Below are 23,604 nucleotides of genomic sequence, written 5' to 3'. Positions count from 1 at the left end.
GCAGGTATCAGTCTGCCTGTAGGAGATGGCATATCTCTGTCAGCATTTCCTTTCGGAAGCACAACCTTCTCACCCACTGCTCCTCAGAGAGCTGGAGGTCTAAATGTTGGTGCCTGTAAACCCATGGGGGTAAACTCTCTTCCCTGGATGTCTTCGGCCTTTCATCATCCGTGGGCCGACATGGCCAAGAATCCTTCCTCTAGCTTGATATTGCCTGGCAATAGCATGGAGCATGATACGCTGCCGAACTAATAATGCCCCCATTAAATTCTCGCACTGAAGTTGTAATGGCACTGTAATGGCAAATAAAAGTGACATTTGCAAGTTGGAGCTTCACAGAGCATTATGTGCACAACCGTTGTAGTCAATATAACCTACGATGTAGGATCCTTATCCCGCCAATACCGCCTGCCTGCACCCTAGGACCGCCTGTTTTTTTCAGGCGTTTTCTGGGGCGGGGGGGAAATGAGGCATTAAGGACGAATGTTCTATCTGGAGCGCTAGCGCAGCATTGCACAACGATTGACGTCATCATCACGCTAAAAACGGAGAGCTAGGCGGTAAGTTTTTGCACCGCCGCAAACCAATAGCCGAATCTGCCACCTGGATGGTAAATCCTGGACGTCCGGCATAGCGCCCAAAAACAGCATTTAACGCCCCACTGGCGCACTAACTGAGGCGCAAATGAGCCGAAAATCCAGCCCATTGCGCTTACACAGTGATCCTTTTTAGACTATTTAAATGTGTGGGGGGGAGGGATGGGTGCATTAGAGTTGAGGCTGAGTCTTTCTTTGACACTCATAGATGCTCACTTTACCACTGTTAATATTCAAAAGCAGGAACCCAGAGATGCTAAGACCAGTTCTAGCACCCCTGGTGCCATCTTTGCCGAGTTCAGCTAATTCAGCACAGGCGTAAGGACCTTGCTGAACCACAGTAGACAGGTTATTAAATAAACCCCCAAATAAGAATTTAGCAACATTTTGCAATTATATCTAAAATATATAGTTACATATAAAGTTCAAATGTGAATAAATGATTGGGTAAATTCACCAATCCCACTTTTCCCAGTTGGTGGCTGTAATTTAGAAAACATTTTCCTTGCAATTGGGTAGAATTTATTTGTTATAATGTGACCGAGGAGCATGTTTTTAAAGGGATGTTCAAGTCACTGGAGTGGACCTTAAACCCACAAACTTCTGGCTCAAAAGCAGGGTTTCTCCAATGGAGCCTTGGCTGATATTTCTAAGAGTAAAAATAGAAGGCAGTAAAAAGAGACTGCAATGTAGTCAATGAGAAGGAAGAACAATGCCAGTGTTCATGATGTTCACTGCAGACACAAAGCTTTTTATGATACTGAATTTACATTATAGATATGATTATCTTTCTTCATGAGAATATTATTGGATAGATCACCTCTGTGCACATGCCACATGTCTGATGAATATAGTGGCCTTGAATTTGCAGCCAGAGGCCTACCGACCTGATAAAAAAAAATCCGCACCGATCTTCAGGCTCCCTGGTTTTGGAGACTTCGTATCTGGGCCTGCAGGATTACACCTGCGGAAAGGCCCATGGATCCTAGGGACACTTCGGGAAGTGTCCCTGGGATCACATGGTCCAGGTCTTCCAATCCAAAAGGCGGATTGCTAATATGCTTATGCGGAATTCCATTTACAAACAAAATTCCCATAAGCATATGAGGAATCCCCAAATAATTCAATAATTTACACAACTGGAATAAAAATAAATGTTCCCATTTTCAAATTTCATTAAAAGTCATTTCAATAAAGCATATACAATAAAAACTTAATTTTTTGAAAAATAACTTTTAAACATTTTAATCCAGGCCAAAATTTACATCGGCCCTGAAATCCCGGTCCTTTGCTTCCCGCGGGCGCTTGCCAGAAAATGGCTAAAACATTCCGCACCTACCTTTTCCTGCTACGCCCACCAGAGATCCCGGTCCTGAGGCCTCCTCTTGTTGCACAACAGAGCGCGTTCACGTTAGGACATCCGTAGGAGTCACGTGGGCCTGGACACCCAATCACGGTAAAGTACTTTCTCATTCATAGTAATAGGAGTTTCGTAAGTCCGAAACTCATATTACTAGAAATGAGAAACACCCCCAAACACCCAAACACTACATAAAACATTTAAAAAACACCACGCATAAATACATTATAGAAATTAAAGTTGATAGAACTGTTTTTGAAAACAAAAATTAACGATTTTTACAAAATGTTTTAATTATGATTTTAAATAAACTTATCTTTGTGGGCAGAGTTTTTAACATTAAAATGGGGCATAAAATCTGACCTCCCGGGTCTGTACTGAGTGTGTATGGACCCGAGAAGGCATTGCAAAAGCTGGTTTTCAACGCACAATGCGTATGCGCTGAAAAACGTTTTTTCCGATCTGTCAAGCTGGAGCTTGACAGATCTTCCATATCTCGGCAGCCAGGACATTCGCATGGGCAAGATTGCGCTATTTACCGATATCTTGCCCAGAAAATGTCCTGAAAGCTCTTGCGCCTGATAAAAGAAGGCGCATAGCCTACTTTTACAGGCATAAGAGTTTTAAAACACACAAAGCATAAAAAATAAAATTTTAAAAACACTTTTTACTTTTAAAAACCCTGAAATTTCAAGGCCATCAACTAATATTCAGTGTATGTGCATGATCTTATATTTTTATTTTTTCATTTTTAATATAAGATTTATATTAACTCTTACGCTGGTGAAGGCAGGGCCCACACCTGCGTTTACCAGGCATAAGGGTTTTGTGGGCATTTTCTGGGGAATAGTTGGGCAAATAGCCCAAATCTGAGCTAGCAATACTGCTTTTTGTGTTGGTTCAGTAGAACTGTTAAGGTGGACTGTGACAGATCGCAAGTTTCGGGTTTTTGCGTCTGCGGAAACCCAGATGTTGCGGGCCTTTCTGAGGGGTTACGTTGGCATATGCTGTGCATACGACATCATCAAGAATGCAAAATACCGATCAATATAAGTTGAGATGATTTTAATAGGTTTGAGCGCTCCATTTCCCTCTTGGAGCGCTAAATCGGAAGTTCCCGTCGGAATCATTTGTGTAGTGCTCGGGGATACTTTTGTGCTCCCGCAAAAACCCAAACGGGATGCTACACAATTTCTAGCCCTCATTGTCTTCAACAGAGGAGGGGAGCAGAGGGATGGGGAAAAAGTTAGGCAAAAAAGCAAGTAAAACCCAAATTATTATAGTTGAGGAATAAGAACGGTGTCTGTTGAAAACTGAATGTCTTAGCACTCTTATTGTTCTGCTTAGTGACCAAATTGTTGGATTCTTCCTATTCGCAGCTGGAGAGACTTCAGACTGAGAACACCACTGAGTGGGGGAAAAGGGAACGGTTAGAAACAGAGAAGCTGGGGCTGGAGAGGGACAACAAAAAGCTAAAAGCCCAGATTGAAGAGCTGGAGAAGCAACTGGCAAAGAGGAGTCAACACACCACAAACATAATTGATTCAGACTTCAAAGCGATGCAATGCGAGCTATTCGAGAAAAATAAGGTAAGGATGGCACGAGTCTTGCGGATTGTAGACTCGAGATGATTGCATTAGAATAGCAGCATTTGTAATACATGGCTGAGTAACTGGAGGGGAAAATATCCATTAAGCAAGCGAGCCTAGCGAATTGACATGGTTTACTAAAATACTGCATATGAAAGGCAAGATGTTATTAATGGGCTTATAGTATCAATAAAGCACATCCAGCTGAGAAGACTATTACCTTAATGTTATGCAAATTTAAACCGTCTCTGTCATAAAAGATAAGTTGCACAGGGATCCACATAAAGAACAAAGGAACAAAACCAGAATGGAACTCAACGTCTGCTCAAATAATGGCTGCATTTATAGCAACCTGTACATCTGTTGAACAACATCATTACTTTTTTCTCTGAGGACCTGTTGTAATACTTTCTGCAAGTGCATTGAAAGGCAATCATGTACAGTTCCTATCAGGCAGAAGCTAATAATTGACTTGCATTTTCTACTTTGTTTCCAGCATCTAATAAAGGTAGAACAGCCATAAAAATAAGGTTTCCTGTAAAAGTGGAAGGTATCTCCTGTGCAAATGGGGTAGCATATCCTATACATGTACAACAGGTAAAGTGTTGGCTTTTAGTTTATGCAGTCTGTTCTGTAGTTTTTGACTCCACCCAAATCAGTTTTCTCAATTTTACCCTCTCATGTTCCAATTTTACACAACTCGTACCTTGGTCTTGCATTCATCCAATTAAGGCGGTGAATACATCAGATGTGATCCTAGACCTACTGCTATCAAAAATAAAACCCTATCAAGAATACTGAAATGCAAATAGAATGATTAAAAGCATAATTACATTCTATTTTAAATATTTAATAGTTTTTGATACATGCACAAAAACTTACCATCATGTAAAAGAATCTCCAAAACCAAGCTTTTTAAAAAATTCATTCATGGGATCTGGGCGTCGCTGGCAAGGCCAGCATTTAATGTCCATCCCTAATTGTCCTTGAGAAAGTGGTGGTGAGCTGCCTTCTTGAACAAGTTTGGTACATCTGAATGGTTTGCTTGGCCATTTCAGAGCCAACCACATTGCTGTCAGTCTGGAGTCACATATAGGCCAGACCAGGTAAAGATAGCAGATTTCCTTCCCTAAAGAACATCAGTGAACCAGGGTTTTTTTTTAATGACAATCCAGTAGTTTCATGGTTACCATTACTGAAACTAGCTTTTTATTCAAGATTTTATTTAATTACCTGAATGTAAATTCCCTGGCTGTTATGGTGGGATTTGAACTCATGTCCCTGGATTACTAGTCCACTAACATAATCACTAGGCTACCGAGCAATGCACAGAGATTGCAGCTTCGGTCCGCCCAGTATATGAGTGCATGCTCTTTGCTGTAGGGACACGCATCACTTTCCTAAGCCCAAAGAGCTTAAGCGCAGGTTGGCAGGACCCAGGTCTCAAAGACCTTCAGTTGTGTTTAGCGGTACTTCCAGTGTTTAATCAGCTGAACCAGCGCTGCAAATTACTTGTGCATATAAACCGTACAGAACAACTTTTTTATTACTGAAAAATGTGAAACAAATTCAAAAATGCAACTGGAATATCTGAAGCAAAGTAAAGTTGGGGGCAGAGGGAATGTGTACTTTGTCTCAGGGTGTACTAAACATTCTTTTGTAGGCCCCATGAAACAACAGCCGTTGCCATCCTCCGTCAATATGGTATGCATCTCTTGCAGCCTTTACCATTCCTTCTGTAGCCGTCTGAGGAAAAGAGTGTTTGAAGACCAGGCCCTCAAATCTACTACCAAGCTCATGGTCTTCAGGGCTGTAGTGATACCCGCCCTCCTGTATGGATCTGAGGCACGGACGATGTATAGAAGACACCTCAAGTCATTGGAGATATATCACCAACGATGTCTTCGCAAGATCCTGCAAATCCCCTGGGAGGACAGGCGCACCAACCTCAGTGTCCTTGAACAGGCTAACATCCCCAGTATTGAAGCACTGACCAAACTCGATCAGCTTCGCTGGGCAGGCCACATAGTTCGCATGCCAAATACGAGACTCCCTCAGCAAATGCTTTATGGTAAACGAGCCAAAGGAGGACAGCATAAACATTATAAGGACACCCTCAAAGCCTCCCTGGTAAAGTGCAACATCAACACTGACACCTGGGAGACCCTGGCCGAAGACTGCCCGAGGTGGAGAAAGTACATCTGGGAGGGCGTTGAGCTCTTCGAGTCCCAACGCAAAGAGCATGAAGAGGTCAAGCGCAGGCAGCGGAAGGAACGTGCGGCAAACCAGCCCCACCGATTCCTTCCCTCGATGAATGTCTGTCCCACCTGTAATAGGGTCTGTGGCTATCGTATCGGACTGTTCAGCCATCAAAGAACTCACTTTAGGAGTGGAAGCAAGTCTTCCTCGATTCCGAAGGACTGCCTATGATGATGATATAGTTTAGGAGCTGTATTCTTTGACCTTCTCCATTCTCTGTAGCTTTAGGAACTGTTCTCCATGTCTCCTGCCGCAGATTGTGTCTGGGAGGACTATCTGAGCAAGGCAGACATCGTGCAGGATGTTGTTTACAGCTGTGTTAAGTACTTGATTCATTAGTTCAATGTTAATGCCTGGGTTCCTACCAGTTAATTAAACCAATTCTGTTTATTCTGAGATGGACTGACAGGCTGGCATGTTGAGAAAAACGTCTGACTCTGATTTCTGCCACCCTTCTGAATTTCCAAGGCTGGTTTACCTTCCCACCCAAGACTTTTTCTCAAAGCTAATGGCCCAGATTGTGCTGTGGCAGGGAACCTAATGGTGTCTGCCATTAGTTAGACTTGCCCTTCAAGGATTGAACATATTTTGCATGGCAAGTTGCTGAAAGTGTGAGCTGATAATGTCACAGCGAGGAAAACCGGCATCTGGTATATGATGAACAGGGAAATCAATTGGATATCTCCTTAACCAATCAGATTGAAGGATTGTGAAATGAACAGCGCAAATACTGAGAAGGAAATGTAAATTAGAGTGGATGAATTCAATGTCAGATCAGGTGCGGAAAGAGAAATAGAGGAAAAGAAGATTGGATTGAGAGAGAAAAAAAGAGAGGAAAAATAAAAATGGAATGTTTAAAATTTGACATTTTAAAAATCTCTAACAATAATTAATCCCTGAAGGAATGAGACTCCAGACTATGACTAGTTAATTTTCAGTCCCAGAGAGGTTGATTGGCAGTAATTAACAATTATCACATTGTTAAAAGGATACTTGCTCTTGAAATGCCAAATCTTAAACGTTTTGTGGCGAGCACATGCAGCAACTTCATGCCATTCCATGCATTTCAGTGGTGAGCCAGGATCTGCGAAACAAACATCGGATCAACTCAGTCAGTGACTTTTGGATATGAACATTTAACTGCGTATCTGCCCCTCACCTGAAGTTGCTGTACCATTCACACATCAATAAAGTGCATTAGCCTCACCGATATTTTGACGGCAAAATCTGGGCCAATATTGTCGCTATAGTTTCGCTTTCAGTGCCCTGTCGCAAAGATTTGTGAGCTGGGAGTACTGAAGTTGAAAATCTATCAATGTGTGGAAGAAAAGAAAAGGTTAGCAAAAAATCTTGCATTGTTTAAGCAAAATCTGCTCATGTGCCTATGCAGATTTATTTTTCAATGTTTTACATAAGAACCTAAGAAATAGGAGCATTCGGCCCCTCGAGCCTCCACCGCCATTCAATAAGATCATGGCTGATCTTCTACCTCAACTCCACTTTCTTCCACTATCCCCATATCCCTTGATTCCCTTAATATCCAAAAAAAAATTCAAATTTAAATTTTTATTAAGTTTTAATTATGTTTTATACACCAGTCCCTCCAACGCGATCAAGGTAGGTACATAAGAGGGGAGACCATTGCACAGGAGGGAGAGCCAACTACAGGAGTAATTGTTGCTCATGCAACCCATTTTAAAGATTTTTCTTTAACATTCTGGTATCGAGTACAGTTGTCCATTTTCTTCCCATCACTCCAAATTATCCAAGCCGGAATGTGAGTGGCTTAAAACTATGAATGAATAATTAGGAACTGAGCGAGTACTCTACCCTTGAAAGCCGATTCAGTAGACTGTGTTAGTCTGCGTCTCGTTGATGACAGCTCCACATAAAATGGCACTGGTTAAATGCTGATTGTGCCGCGACCTGTTCCTCAGAAAAGTTGTAGCTGATCAATAGTAACTGCGTAGAAAATTGTCTGCTAAACACCCTGTCTCATATTGCTGCTGATTCTGGAACATTGTGCATGGATAACATTAATTACTGGCTGATCAATACAAGTGGAATGAATTACTAGATTTTTAATCTAAAAGATAAAAAGCAAAGTAACATTTTGATTTACAACTGAGCATCCAGAACACGATTACCCCTAAAGAATCTCCGGTCACAAGAAACCCCATTAACCTAGTTCACAGAGGCACTTATAGTCCATAGACTGGTGATTGGTAAGTAGCTTTTCTTTTTCTTTCTTTATCAGTAAGCAACCTTTAGCATTGTTGTTGCCAACTTAAGTGTATCTAAGGGTTAAGTCATGGCAGGAGATCTTGGACACGTGTCATGCTCCTCCAGTACCCTATGTGGGAAGTCAGGGATGCTTCCGGTGTCCCTGATGACTACGTGTGCAGGAGGTGTATCCACCTCCAGCTCCTGACGGACTGCATTGCAGCACTGAAGCTGGGGGTGGATTCACTCTGGAGCATCCACGATGCTGAGAATGACGTGAATAGCACGTTTAGCGAGTTGGTCACACCGCAGGTAAAGGGTACTCAGCCAAATAGTAAATGGGTGACCAGCAGGAAGAGCAGTGTAAGGAAGGTTGTGCAGGGGTCCCCTGCGGTCATCCCCCTGCAAAACAGATACACCGCTTTGGGTACTGTTGAGGTGGATGACTCATCAGGGGAGGGCAGCAGCAGCCAAGTTCATGGCACCGTGGGTGACTCTGCTGCACAGGAGGGCAGGAAAAAGAGTGGGAGAGCTGTAGTGATAGGGGATTCGATTGTAAGGGGAATAGATAGGTGTTTCAGCGGCCGCAACCAAGACTCCAGGATGGTATGTTGCCTACCTGGTGCAAGGGTCAAGGATGTCTCGGAGCGGGTGCAGGACATTTTGAAAAGGGAGGGTGAATAGCCAGTTGTCGTGGTATACATAGGTACCAACGATATAGGTAAAAAATGGGATGAGGTCCTACGAGACAAATTTAGGGAGGTAGGAGCTAAATTAAAAAGTCGGACCTCAAAAGTAGTAATCTCAGGATTGCTACCAGTGCCATGTGCTAGTCAGAGTAGGAATCGCAGGATAGCTCAGATGAATACGTGGCTTGAGGAGTGGTGCAGAAGGGAGGGATTCAAATTACTGGGACATTGGAACCGGTTCTGGGGGAGGTGGGACCAGTACAAATCGGATGGTCTGCACCTGGGCAGGACCGGAACCAATGTCCAAGGGGAAGTGTTTGCTAGTGCTGTTGGGGAGGAGTTAAACTAATATGGCAGGGGGATGGGAACCTATGCAGGGAGGCAGAGGGAAATAAAAGGGAGACAGAGGCAAAAGATAGAAAGGAGAATAGTAAAAGTAGAGGGCAGAGAATCCCAAGGCAAAAAACAAAAAGGGCCACATGACAGCAAAATTCTAAAGGGGCAAGGTGTGTTAAAAAGACAAGCCAGAAGGCTCTGTGCCTTAATGCGAGGATTATTCGGAATAACGTGGATGAATTAACTGCGCAGATAGCAGTTAATGGATACGATGTAATTGGCATCACAGAGACATGGCTCCAGGGTGACCAAGGCTGGGAACTCAACATCCAGGGGTATTCAGCAGTTAGGAAGGATAGACAGAGAGGAAAAGGAGGTGGGGTGGCGTTGCTGGTCAAAGAAGAAATTAATGCAATAGTAAGGAAGGACATTAGCTTGGATGATGTGGAATCGGTATGGGTGGAGATGCGGAATACCAAAGGGCAGAAAACTCTGCTGGGAGTTGTGTACAGGTCACCAAACAATAGTTGTGAGGTTGGGGAAAGCATAAAACAAGAAATAAGGGATGTGTGCAATAAAGGTACAGCAGTTATCATGGGCGACTTTAATTTACATATAGATTGGGTTAACCAAACTGGTAGCAATGCGGTAGAGGAGGATTTCCTGGAGTGTATTAGGGATGGTTTTCTTGACCAATATGTGGAGGAACCGACGAGAGAGCTGGCCATCCTAGACTGGGTGATGTGTAATGAGAAGGGACTAATTAGCAATCTTGTTGTGCGAGGTCCCTTGGGTAAGAGTGACAATAATATGGTAGAATTCTTTATTAAGATTGAGAGTGACACAGTTAATTCAGAAACTAGGGTCCTGAACTTAAGGAAAGCTAACTTCGATGGCATGAGGCGTGAATTGGCTAGAATAGACTAGCAAATGATACTTAAAGGGTTGACAGTGGATAGGCAATGGCAAACATTTATAGATCACATGGATGAACTTCAACAGTTGTACATCCCTGTCTGGAGTAAAAATAAAACAGGGAAGGTGGCTCAACCGTGGCTAACAAGGGAAATTAAGGATAGTGTTAGATCCAAGGAAGAGGCATATAAATTGGCCAGAAAAAGCAGCAAACCTGAAGACTGGGAGAAATTTAGAATTCAGCAGAGGAAGACAAAGGGTTTAATTAGGAAGGGGAAAATAGAGTATGAGAGGAAGCTTGCCGGGAACATAAAAACTGACTGCAAAAGCTTCTATAGAGAAAAAGATTGGTGAAAACAAACGTAGGTCCCTTGCAGTCGGACTCAGGTGAATTAATAATGGGGAACAAAGAAATGCCAGACCAATTGAACAAATACTTTGGTTCTGTCTTCACGAAGGACGACAGAAATGACCTTCCGGACGTACTCGGGGACCGAGGGTCTAGTGAGAAGGAGGAACTGAAGGATATCCTTATTAGGCAGGAAATTGTGTTGGGGAAATTGATAGGATTGAAGGCCGATAAATCCCCAGGGCCTGATTGTCTGCATCCCAGAGTACTTAAGGAGGTGGCCCTAGAAATAGTGGATGCATTGATAATCATTTTCCAACAGTCTATCGACTCTGGATCAGTTCCTATGGACTGGAGGGTAACTAATGTAACACCAATTTTTAAAAAAGGAGGGAGAGAGAAAACGGGTAATTATAGACCAGTTAGCCTGACATCAGTAGTGGGGAAAATGTTGGAATCTATTGTTAAGGATGAAATAGCAGCGCATTTGGAAAGCGGTGACAGGATCGGTCCAAGTCAGCATGGATTTATGGAAGGGAAATCATGCTTGACAAATCTTCTAGAATTTTTTGAGGATGTAACTAATAGAGTGGACAAGGGAGAACCACTGGATGTGGTGTATTTGGACTTTCAAAAGGCCTTTGACAAGGTACTACATAAGAGATTGATGTACAAGATCAAGGCACATGGTATTGTGGGTAATGTACTGGCGTTCATAGAGAATTGGTTGGCAGGCAGGAAGCAGAGAGTCGGGATAAACGGGTCCTTTTTGGAATGGGAGGCAGTAACTAGTGGAGTGCTGCAGGGCTCAGTGCTGGGACCCCAGCTCTTCACAATATACATTAATGATTTGGATGAAGGAATTGAGGGTAATATCTTCAAGTTTGCAGATGACACTAAACTGGGTGGTGGTGTGAGCTGTGAGGAGGATGCTAAGAGGCTGCAGGGTGATTAGGAGAGTGGGCAAATGCATGGCAGATGCAGTATAATGTGGATAAATGTGAGGTTATCCACTTTGGTGGCAAAAACATGAAAGCAGAATATTATCTGAATGGCGGCAGATTTGGAAAAGGGTAGGTGCAATGAGACCTGGGTGTCATGGTTCATCAGTCATTGAAAGTTGGCATGCAGGTACAACAGGTGGTGAAGAAGGCAAATGGCATGTTGGCCTTCATAGCTAGGGGATTTGAGTATAGGAGCAGGGAGGTTTTACTACAATTGTACAGGGCCTTGGTGAGGCCTCACCTGGAATATTGTGTTCAGTTTTTCTCACCTAATCTGAGGAAGGACGTTCTTGCTATTGAGGGAGTGCAGCAAAGGTTCACCAGACTGATTCCCGGGATGGCTGGACTGACATATGAGGAGAGACTGGATCAACTGGGCCTTTATACACTGGAGTTTAGAAGGAAGAGAGGGGATCTCATAGAAACGTGTAAGATTCTGACGGGACGGGACAGCTTAGATATGGGAAGAATGTTCCCGATGTTGGGGAAGTCCAGAACCAGGGGACACAGTCTTAGGATAAGGGGTAGGCCATTTAGGGCTGAGATGAGGAGAAACTTCTTCACTCAGAGAGTTGTTAACCTGTGGAATTCCCTGTCGCAGAGAGTCGTTGATGCCAGTTCATTGGATATATTCAAGAGGGAGTTAGATGTGGCCCTTACGGCTAAAGGGATCAAGGGGTATGGAGAGAAAGCGGGAAAGGGGTACTGAGGTGAATGATCAGCCATGATCATATTAAATGGCAGTGCAGGCACGATGGGCCGAATGGCCTACTCCTGTTTTCTATGTTTCTATTCACAGATACCCACTGCTCATCCAAATCTTATAGTTCATACTGGACTTCTTCTTCCCCTCTCTGCTTGACAGGGTAGATACAGAGAGGATGTTTCCTCTCATGGGGGAATAGAACTAGGGGGCATAGTCTCAGAATGAGGGGTCGTCCATTTAAAATGGAAATGAGGAAGAATTTGGAATTCTCTATACCAGAGAGCTGTGGAGGCTGGGTCATTGAATATATTTAAGGTGGAGATAGACAGATTTTTGAACGATAAGGGAGTCAAGGGTTATGAGGAGAGGGTACAGAAGTGGAGTTGAGGCCAAGATCAGATCAGCCATGATATTGAATGGCGGAGCAGGCTCGACGGGGACCAGATGGCCTACACCTGCTCCTATTTCTTATGTTCTCCTCAATTCAACCAGGTGCTCCTTCTCCTTCAACGCTGTTCAAACTGGTATCTCATCATCATCCTCTATTCAATCTGCCATTCTTCTTCTCTCAGTTCAAGCTGTTTCTCCCCTTTCTCTGCCCTCTTCATTTTCTCCTTCCCTTGGCCCCTTCATTCTCATGTATTTTCCTCTCCCTTTCATAGCTCCATTCTCTCTCCTTCATTTCCATCCATTGCCCCTTCAATGCCGTCCATTTACCCCTTTAATCCCATCCATTGCAACCCCCTCCTTGCCATCTGCTCCCTCAGCCCCAGTCCTACTTGAGACCGACTAGTAATGGCCCAGAGCTGGCCCTCCGTGCTCTCCTCAGTTTTACTCCTGCCACTGAAGACACTGAAGCTGACCACTGTATATTGTAGGCAGAAACTTCTGTACTCAAGAGAATTCCTGCCTGCAGATTACTGCAGTCGGGACGACTTCCATTAGCAATGTTGATGAGACGGTCTATTAGTAGCCAAAGTTTGGTAGGAGCAGGGAAGCCAATGGATAATGGAGATTTGGGTGCGAGAGTTAAAGAGGGCAAAGCTGCCCCAGTTCACATTGAGTTTTATCAGCAAACGCTGATTCGGCCCCCAAAATGCTGACTTAATGTGTAAGATTCACTGTTGTCATGAATGAGGGAAGTGAGAGCATCGATCCTTCTGAATCCCAATCCTCTTTCGAAACAATGAGTGGCATTTTCCCATGATGGTGCAGCTGATTTTGGTCATTTTCCATTTCAAAAATCACCGCCCAGTTACCACTTCAGCATTTCTCCCCTAAGCTGAAGCCCTCATCCATGCAGTTGTTACCTCTAGACTTGATTATTCCGAAGCGTTCTTGGCTGGCCTCCCATATTCTTACCCTATGTAAACTATGTAAACTAGAGATCATCCAAAACTCGGCTGCCCGTGTCCTAACTTGCATCAAGTCCCGCTCATCCATCACCCCTGTGCTCACTGACTTACATTGGCTTCCGGTTAAGCAACGCCTCAATTTCAAAATTCTCATCCTTGTTTTCAAATCCCTACATGGGCTCGCCACTCCCTGGCCCCAAGTTTCCACATGATTTGCGCCTGATTTTTAGGAGCAACTGGTGGAGAGCGGACTATCTTAGAAATCGCAATTCTCCACATTTTTTTTTCTGCAGTTCTAGTCAGTTAGAACAGTTTCACTTTGGAACAGAATTTTTTCTTCAAAGGGGACGTGTCCGGCCACTGACGCCTGATTTCAAAGTTTCCACAGTGAAAACGTACTCCAAACTAACTTAGAATGGAGCAAGTGAAGATTTTTGTGGAACTGAAAAAACCTGTTCTACACATTAAAAAATCAGGCGCAGGTTACAAATTAGGCGTCCAGAACGAGGTGGGGGGAGGGGAGGGAAGGGAAGTCATTAAATTCTATAATAAATTCTTATTTATACTTATACAAATATTATACAAATAAATCCAACCTGAATAAAAATTTATAAGCAAAGAAAAGATTAAATAAACCATCTTCCTACCTGTGTGACAGTTCTTCAGGCAGGGAGAATGCTGCAGGAAGCCTCACAAGTTGAGGCAGCCGTTCGTTCCCGACGGCAGGGGGGGAGGAGGGAGGGAGTGCGGGTCCGACCGACTGACCGAACGCAGTGGAGGGGGCGAAAGACGTTCCCGATGGCGGGCGGGGGGGAAGGAGACAGTGAGAAGGCTGCAGGAAGCCTCACAAGTTCAGCAGCCATTCCCGACGGCAGGGGGTGGAGGCCGTCGGGAAACGGCTGCCTCAACTTTCTGAGGCTTCCTGCACCTTCTCACTGCTGCAAGAAGACTCAGTGCTGATGTGCTGATGGCAATGTGCTTTTATTAAAACATTTTCAAAAATTAAACAGCTACAAAGAACTACAAAAATGTTTCCTTCACACTGCGCGTGCGCGAACGCTCCAACGCGCACGCGCAGCGTTGCCGGCAGGAAAAAAACTAATTTAAATGGTACCCGCCCCCTCCCACTTACAAAATCGACGCGAGTGGTAGGCTCCGCCCCCTGGGCGCCGCGCCAAGCAAACATGGAGCTGCAGGGCGCTCCAGAATCGCATTTTTTTTTCCGGCGCCGTTTTTGGCGTGAAAAACGGGCGCCCAGCTCGGAGGGGCGCCCGTTTTGTAGCGTGTGGAAACTTGGGGCCCCTATCTCTGTAATCTCCTCCAGCCCCACAACCTCCTGAGATGACTGCGCTCCTCTAATTCGGCCCTCTTGAGCATCCCTGATTATAATCGCTCAACCATTAGTGGCCATGCCTTCAGTTGCCTAGGCCCTGAGCTCTGGCATTCCCTGCCTAAACCTCTCCGCCTCTCTACCTCTCTTTTCTCCTTTAAGATGCTCCTTAAAACCTAGCTCTTTGAACAAGCTTTCTCCTTGTGTGGCTCAGTTTCAATTTGTTATATCTCATAATACTCCTGTGAAGCACCTTGGGATGCTTTACTACGTTAAAGGCGCTATATAAATACAAGTTGTTGTTGTTGTAAGCTTAAGATGGTAACTAATGCTGACAGTTTTTTTCTGGTTGTCAGTATATTCCTCATACCTCATCCAAATGTTCATTCTGTATGTCATCATTATCATAGGCAGTCCCTTGGAATTGAGGAAGACTTGCTTCCGCTTTTAAAATGAATCCTTAGGTGGCTGAACAGTCCAATACGAGAACCACAGTCCCTGTCACAGGTGGGACAGATAGTTGTTGAGGGAAGGGTGGGTAGGACTGGTTTGCAACACGCTCTTTCCGCTGCCTGCGCTTGATTTCTGCATGCTCTCGGCGATGAGACTCGAGGTGCTCAGTGCCCTCCTGGATGCACTTCCTCCACTTAGGGCGGTCTTTGGCCTGGGACTCTCAGATATAAGTGGGGATGTTGTACTTTATCAGGGAGGCTTTGAGGGTGTTCCTTGTAACGTTTCCTCTGCCCACCTTTGGCTCGTTTGCCATGAAGAGTTTCGAATAGAGCTCTTGCTTTGGGAGTCTCGTGTCTGTCATGCGGACAATGTGGCCTGCCCAGCAGGTGTGATCCTAGACAATGAATGTCAGTCGGCTATCTGGCCATGGGGACTTTCACAGACCAGCTCAATGCTACTCTCCCTTCACATCTATACAATGTGCACATTCCAGCAGTGTCTTAGAATAGTAATCAAGAGCAGCAAGGCTAGCTGATGATTTTTATCCTCTTGGCACCAGCCTGGGGACACTGCGACTAATTCTGGCACCCCAAAGCTAAGACCAACAAAATCAGCACAGATATAGAGATTAAACCTGGAACTTTTATGGCTCTATAAAATAATATGTTATATATTTGCATGCTGAGTCATTAAGAAAGCCTACCATTACAGATTTTAATGATTTTATATAGAGTCACTAATAAATCCAATAGAGAATTCAGGAAAACTTCTTTACCCAGAGAATGGTTAGATTGTGGAATTCATGATATTCAAAGCCCATATACATAATGGGCCTAAAATTCCGGCCTCGCCGGGTGCGTACAAAGTGAGCACGTACCCAGCGAGGCCTTGTAAAGCCGGTTGCGCATGTGTGGAAAACAACCTTTTCCGATCTGTCAAGATTTCTCCGTACATTTCCTCTACATCCCCGGGAGAAGGACATCCACGTGGGAGAGATTGGGCTATTTGCCCAACTCATGCCCAGCGAATGTCCTTCAAACTTTTACGTCTGGTAAAAGCAGGCGCATAGCTTACTTTTACTAGCGTACACTTTTAAAACATATAAAAATTAAAATTTAAACACTCATTTTTATATTAAAAATCCTGTCCATTAAAGTAAGTTTATTTTTAACCCTATTAAACACGTTAAAAAAATTCAAAAAATGTTTTTAAACATTTAATTAAATTTAATTTCAATTAATTTTAAATATGTGAGATGTTTTATTTTATTTATTGTGTTGTGTTTCGGTGTTTTACGGGGGTATTCTCATTGATAGCAATGGGAACTTGTACAAATGGAATTCCCATTTTTATCAATGAGTATACTGCTTTATGATTGGTGGTCCAGGCCCATGTGACTGCAGCATGTACGTACGTACCTCGAAGACATCGCCCCGTGCGCTGCATAGCGAATCAAGGCCACCGACCAGAATCCTATGTTCCTCCGGGACCACCAGGTACTTTCATAGATTTTTTCCGGGTCAGCGGCGTTCGTACGAAGGAAGCCTCCGACTGCAATTTCCCTCCCGATATCAACCACACCACCTTCATCCACTTTTTCCATTACTTCATCAAAAGCTCAATCAAGTAAGTCAAACATGATTTGCCTTCAACAAATCCATGCTGGCTTTCATTTATTAGCTTATATTTTTCCAAGTGTCAATTAATTTTGTCCCGGATTATTGTCTCTAAAAGTTTCCTCACCACTGACGTTAGGCTGACTGGCCTGTAATGGGTAGAGCTGCAGAATAGCAAATGGCAGAAAATGCTAGTGGGAGTTGTGTACACACCACCAAACAGTAGTAGTGAGGTTGGGGACAGCATCAAACAAGAAATTAGGGATGCGTGCAATAAAGGTACAGCAGTTATCATGGGTGACTTTAATCTACATATAGATTGGGCTAAACAAACTGGTAGCAATACGGTGGAGGAGGATTTCCTGAAGTGTATTGGGGATGGTTTTCTAGATCAGTATGTCGAGGAACCAGCTAGAGAGCTGGTCATCCTAGACTGGGTGTTGTGTAATGAGAGAGGATTAATTAGCAATCTTGTTGTGCGAGGCCCCTTGGGGAAGAGTGACCATAATATGGTGGAATTCTTTATTAAGATGGAGAATGACACAGTTAATTCAGAAACGAGGGTCCTGAACTTAGGGAAAGGTAACTTCGATGGTATGAGATGTGAATTGGCTAGAATAGACTGGCGAATGATACTTAAAGGGTTGATGATGGATAGGCAATGGCAAAAATTTAAATATCACATGGATGAACTTCAACAATTGTGCATCCCTGTCTGGAATAAAAATAAAACGGCGAAGGTAGCTCAACCGTGGCTAACAAGGGAAATTAAGGATAGTGTTAAAACCAAGGAAGAGGCATATAAATTGGTCATAAAAAGCAGCAAACCTGAGGACTGGGAGAAATGTATAATTCAGCAGAGGAGGACAAAGGGTTTAATTAGTATGTGAGGAAGCTTACTGGGAACATAAACACTGACTGCAGAAGCTTCTATAGATATGTGAAGAGAAAAAGATTAGTGAAGACAAACGTAGGTCCCTTGCAGTCAGAATCAGGTGAATTTATAATGGGGAACAAAGAAATGGCAGACCAGTTGAACAAATACTTTGGTTCTGTCTTCACAAAGGAAGACACAAATAACCTTCCAGAAATACTAGGGGACCGAGGGTCTAGTGAGAAGGAGGAACTGAAGGAAATCCTTATTATTCAGGAAATTGTGTTAGTGAAATTGATGTGATTGAAGGCCAATAAATCCCCAGGGCCTGATAGTCTGCATCCCAGAGTCCTTAAGAAAGTGACCCTAGAAGTAGTGGATGCATTGGTGATCATTTTACAACAGTCTATCGATTCGATTCTGGATCATTTCCTATGGACTGGAGGGTAGCTAATGTAACACCACTTTTTAAAAAGGAGGGAGATTGAAAATGGGGAATTATAGACCAGTTAACCTGACATAAGTAGTGGGGAAAATGTTGGTATCAATTATTAAAGATGAAATAGCAGCGCATTTGGAAAGCAGTGACAGGATCGGTCCAAGTCAGCATGGATTTATGAAAGGGAATCATGCTTGACAAATCTTCTGGAATTTTTTGAGGATGTAACTAGTTGAATGGACAGGGGAGAACCAGTGGATGTGGTGTATTTGGACTTTCAAAAGGCTTTTGACAAGGTTGCACACAAGAGATTGATGTGCAACATTAAAGCACATGGTATTGGCGGTAATGTATTGACGTGGATAGAGAACTGGTTGGCAGACAGGAAGCAGAGAGTCGGGATAAACGGGTCCTTTTCAGAATGGCAGGCAGTGACTAGTGGGGTGCCACAGGACTCAGTACTGGGACCCCAGCTATTTACAATATGCATCAATGATTTAGATGAATGAATTGAGAGTAATATCTTCAAGTTTCCAGATGACACTAAGCTGGGTGGCGGTGTGAGCTATGAGGAGGATGCTAAGAGGATGCAGGGTGACTTGGACAGGTTAGGTGAGTGGGCAAATGCATGGCAGATGCAGTATAATGTGGATAAATGTGAGATTATTCACTTTGGGGGCAAAAACACGAAGGCAGAATATTATCTGAATGGCGGCAGATTAGGAAAAGGGGAGGTGCAATGAGACCTGGGTGTCATGGTACATCAGTCATTGAAAGTTGGCATGCAGGTACAGCAGGCAGTGAAGAAGGCAAATGACATATTGGCCTTCATAGCTAGTGGATTTGAGTACAGGAGCAGGGAGGTCTTACTGCAGTTGTACAGGGCCTTGTTGAGGCCTCACCTGGAATATTATGTTCAGTTTTGGTCTCCTAATCTGAGGAAGGACGTTCTTGCTATTGAGGGAGTGCAGCGAAGGTTCACCAGACTGATTCCCGGGATGGCAGGACTGACATATGAGGAGAGACTGGATCGACTGGGCCTGTATTCACTGGAGTTTAGAAGGATGAGAGGGGATCTCATAGAAACATATAAAATTATGACGGGATTGGACAGGTTAGATGGAGAAAGAATGTTCCCGATGTTGGGGAAATCCAGAACCGGGGACACAGTCTAAGGATAAGGTGTAAGCCATTCAGGACTGAGATAAGGAGAAACGTCTTCACTCAGAGAGTTGTTAACCTGTGGAATTCTCTACTGCAGAGAGTTGTTGATGCCAGTTCGTTGGATATATTCAAGAGGGATTTAGATTTGGCCCTTATGGCTAAAGGGATCAAGGGGTATAGAGAGAAAGCAGGAAAGGGGTACTGAGGTGATGATCAGCCATGATCTTATTGAATGATGGTGCGGGCTCGAAGGGCCAAATGGCTTACTCCTGCATCTATTTTCTATGTTCCTATATTTCAAATTTTCTATTTTGGGTTTATCCCCTTCCCCTTTTTTGAACAGGGATGTAACATTTTCAATCCTCCAGTCTTCTGGCACCACTTGAATATTTAAGGAGGATTGCAATCCTCCGCAATTTCCACCCCTTATTTCCCTCAGTGACCTAGGATGCATCCCTTCCGGAGTGCTGCCAACCTTTAAAGTACCTCCTGTTTATCTATTCTTATCCTATCCAACATCATTACTGTCTCCTCCTTTACTGTATATTGGCAACATCCTCTTCGTAAACAAAGCCTGGTGCAAAGTACTCATTTAGTACTCTAAATCTAGTGCTCTAATCAGAACAGACCTTGACTGCTGTGTCGAGTTCTGGTTACTGAGGCACAAAGGAGCCCTGTCAAAACACAGACTTATGAAGAAACTCTGTGGAAACTTAGGCATTTCAGCCTTTAAAGGATGTGGCTGACATGATTTTGTAGAGGAAAATAAGATAGATGCTGGGATTCCGCTCCACGACCCCACCTGAAATTGGGTAGAATTGCGATGGAGAATCAAGAAAAATGTAGGTGCTAATCCGCCTCGCTGTGTTGGCTAGGATTTCTCTGCAGCTACCCTCCATGGGGCCATTGGTGCCATCTTCACCACTCACATGTCACTCTCGGGGGCTGCCATGGTGGTGGTAGGCTCTAGGAAGCGTCTGTAACTGCCTTGGTATCCCACCATGTGCAAGAGGGCCTTGTAGCGGTCTCCCAAAGTCTCAACGTAAGCCGACAGTAAGACTGCGACTCTGATCTTTGGGGTGTTTCTGCTCCTTTAAGTTCCCTCGCCAGCTCTTGTAGTGCTCAAGTATTTTCTCCTCTTTCAGCTGGCTGTAAGTCACCTCAGGGAATTCAGTCTCAAAATATGGAATGTACAAGTCTCCTCCTCAAAACTGTTCATAAATCAACGCTATTTGTCAGCCTCATTCAAAGGCTGCAGCTATGAGGCTGTCTGTCTAGCTGAAGTCTATATATGGGCTCTCTGGGGTTACAAGCATTCAGCTTCTTGGTAATCATCAAATCTAAGTTCAAGCACGTAAATAACACAAGTGTCTGGAAAGGCTTGAGTGGGAATCCCAAAGAAAGCTTGTTTTTACTTGAACAAACTTTAGCATTCTACAAAGGCTGTACCTTCCCAGGGAAGCGTTAATGTTGCTCTGTTTATCAGGCAACAGGGAAAATGCATTTCTTACTTCTTAATACAACTCAAGTACCAAGGGGCTTGATAAGGATGGACTGTTCTGTGCCAATTTAACCTCTGCAAACATAAATGAGATACAACTGAGCTATCTAACCCCAACGAGATCATATCAGCAGCACCACAGGAGTTGAATGATTGACGGCAAACCTCCATGTTTACGGAGTAACACAGTGGCTACTTTATCTTTATCAATGGAATATCAATGGAAAACCTTTGCACTCCACTTATCTATTTTTTTGGAACTCGCTATCAGTTTTATCACCTGAAACACTCTCCCTTCTACGAGATTTAAATGCTGAGCAAACCATCACTTGTTGCTCCCCACTTTATATTCAAGTCTGTTATCTTGCTAAAATTAGTGAATGGAGGGAGGGCCGCTGCAAACTCTGCAAAGTTTTCAGTTAGGTCATCTGGGCCACCAAGGAGGGTTTCGGTCAGGCCAGTGGCCTGGCACCCAAGAGGAGCCCGTGGCCATAATTGTCGGTCCGACCTAGCAGTCGGCCGACAATAAAAAATAAAATGGAATCGGCAGCAGAGTGACCTCCCCTTTAAGGGCGGGCGCGCCACCCAGCCACATTCAGCTCCCCGCTGGGGAAAGCTGTCAGTGACACCGACCGGCAGGTGGCACTGCTCCCGCTGTCAGTTCTGCATGGGCCAATTTCCCGCATGGGTCGGAAAGGGGGTCGCTGCTGGTTGCTAATGGGCTAGCGCGTGCCCGATGTGGCGGGAAAACAGGCGGAGTGGGGGCAATGTTGGTCAGGTCGGCCCATCCGTGCTCGCCCCGGTCGGTAAGGCCGCTCCGCTCCAGTCCCGCCTCTTAGAGATGGTAATGGAACTTATGGAGGGGGGTAATTTCGGCCCCTTTAATTCCCCACCCAGCCCAACCTCACCCGTTTTGGCAGATTAACATTTAACCCCATTGTGCCAGTTGCTTGCGATGTTGTCACGGCGAGGTGGGGGGAGCCGTGACCCAGGATTCCTCTGGCTCTTCCTACCGCTTCCTCCACACAGAAATGGATCCATTAAACAACCTTGCATGAAATGAGTGCCTCTTTAAAATTTCTGCTGTTAGCGTTGCAGAATCTGTTTATTGAACAGCTGCTCCACAGCCTGTACACACGTGGTTTATTTCTGTGGGTGAAATGATAACCTTGTGGAGAGGGATCAGCGTGGAGCTGTACCCCATGGACACATTACATTTCATTACTGTCTGTCAGGAGCTGCTCTCTACTCTTCAATGTCACACTGGAGGATTTTTGATGTGCTGTCAACAAAACAGTGGCAAAACTCTTCTAGCTACCTAATAACTGCAAAGGACAATAATACTATAAACTCACTTGTTAAAATTAGATATAGGGTACTTGCAACATTCTTTCCATAGCACAATAAAACACGAGCACACCTTTCTAATAGAAATGAAATCTTCAACAGTTAATGCCAAGGTTATGCAAAGTTGGACAAGAAACGGAATCATATTCAGAATGTCATGACATTGGAAAGAAAATCTGATGAAATAAAATTGAATCATGGAATTTCAGTGTACTCCGTGAACTGAAGTACCCTGATAGCCATAGCAATAGACTCTGCAACTCCAAATCAGTAGTTCAAATATACAACTTGGTTAGAAAGAATCGGCAATAATATAGCATCTTTCATATCATTCGGATGTCCCAAAGCACTTAAGTTACTTTTGAAATGTAGTCAAGGGTTGTTATGCCAGCAAATATATAGCCTGACGGTGCTCCTACAAGCAGCAGCAAATGAGATGAATGGTCAGTTAATTTGTTTTTAGTGGCAGTGTTTTTGGAAGGAATGTTGACAAACACAACTCATTGCTTTTCTTTGAATGCTGCCATGGGACTTTTCACGTCTACTCGAAGTGTCAGGGTGCCAGTTTATCATCTCATCTGAAAGGCAGCACTTCTAACAATGCGCCACTCTCAGCACTGTGCTGATTATGTGCTGAAGTCTTGGCATGGGGTTTGAAGCCGCAACCTTTTGACTCGGAGGCGAGAATGTTACCAATTCAACCACGTTCAGAGTCTGTAGTTATCTCAGGAACTCATATTTTTCTCACTGGCTTGGTGACTAGATGGAACATTTTGTGATTTGAATACTCCAAATCGGAGGGGAAAAAAGCCAGTGTGAAGTAGTGACTTGTGCGAGATGCTCATGTTCCAAACCTGCTTCAGGTTGATGAAGGAAATTAATTGATAAGTGGCTAAAACTCAGGAAAGGGAGAGCAAAGAAATTAACGCGGAGGTTTTTTCCCCTGTGGATTTAGCATTGCATGACTTATCTAATTAGTTATTTTAAATCTAAAGTAAAGGAGGTGGAAGTTCGGTCTGTTGCTGCTTCTGTTCACACCCCGGAGTGTCGGTAATAGCGGTGGTAATGATTTCCAGGTGGACGGCCAGCTTCCAGCGCCCCGCCGGAACATTTGGTGCCGGGTTTGTGGGGACGCTGAGCAGTACCGCCCAGGAGAAGCGAGCCGGGGTGCAACGCCCTCGGTTCCGACCCATTCTGAAATTTGTTTCCAGCGGAACCAGTAGTGCCCTGTAGCGCGCCCTCGTGGGACCGCCTGGGAAAGCGGGCGGTCTGAGCTGTTCCAGCAGCAGTGAGGGAAGGAATAACTACCTGAGGTAAGTGTGATTGTTCTTTGTTATTGCTGCAATTTATCTTTATGTGGGGTGAGGAAGGTATTGATAATGTTTTTTGAGTTTTTTGGGTGATTTGCCCCCCTCCCCTCCCCCCGGTGAAGTCTCTCTTAGGGTACACCTAGGCTGGCTCTTTAGCTTGGGATTTTCATTTGCTCAGCCTACCTAGCA

General features: G+C 44.2%; 1 protein-coding gene across 1 annotated transcript in view; it reads left to right on the top strand.

The window, feature by feature from the left end:
* The window catches only part of LOC139270881 (coiled-coil domain-containing protein 102A-like), a 760,459-nt gene that overhangs the window by 284,712 nt on the left and 452,143 nt on the right, over positions 1-23,604 (top strand). Inside the window, exon 5 of the mRNA XM_070888470.1 lies at positions 3,336-3,545. Coding sequence (XP_070744571.1) covers positions 3,336-3,545 — 210 coding nt within the window. The remainder of the gene's footprint in view (positions 1-3,335; positions 3,546-23,604) is intronic.

Source organism: Pristiophorus japonicus, chromosome 1 (genome assembly GCF_044704955.1).
Source record: "Pristiophorus japonicus isolate sPriJap1 chromosome 1, sPriJap1.hap1, whole genome shotgun sequence".
NCBI classification, from domain to species: Eukaryota; Metazoa; Chordata; class Chondrichthyes; family Pristiophoridae; genus Pristiophorus; species Pristiophorus japonicus.
The sequence above is the reverse complement of the archived record's forward strand: the minus strand, read 5'-3'. Positions and strand labels throughout refer to the sequence as shown.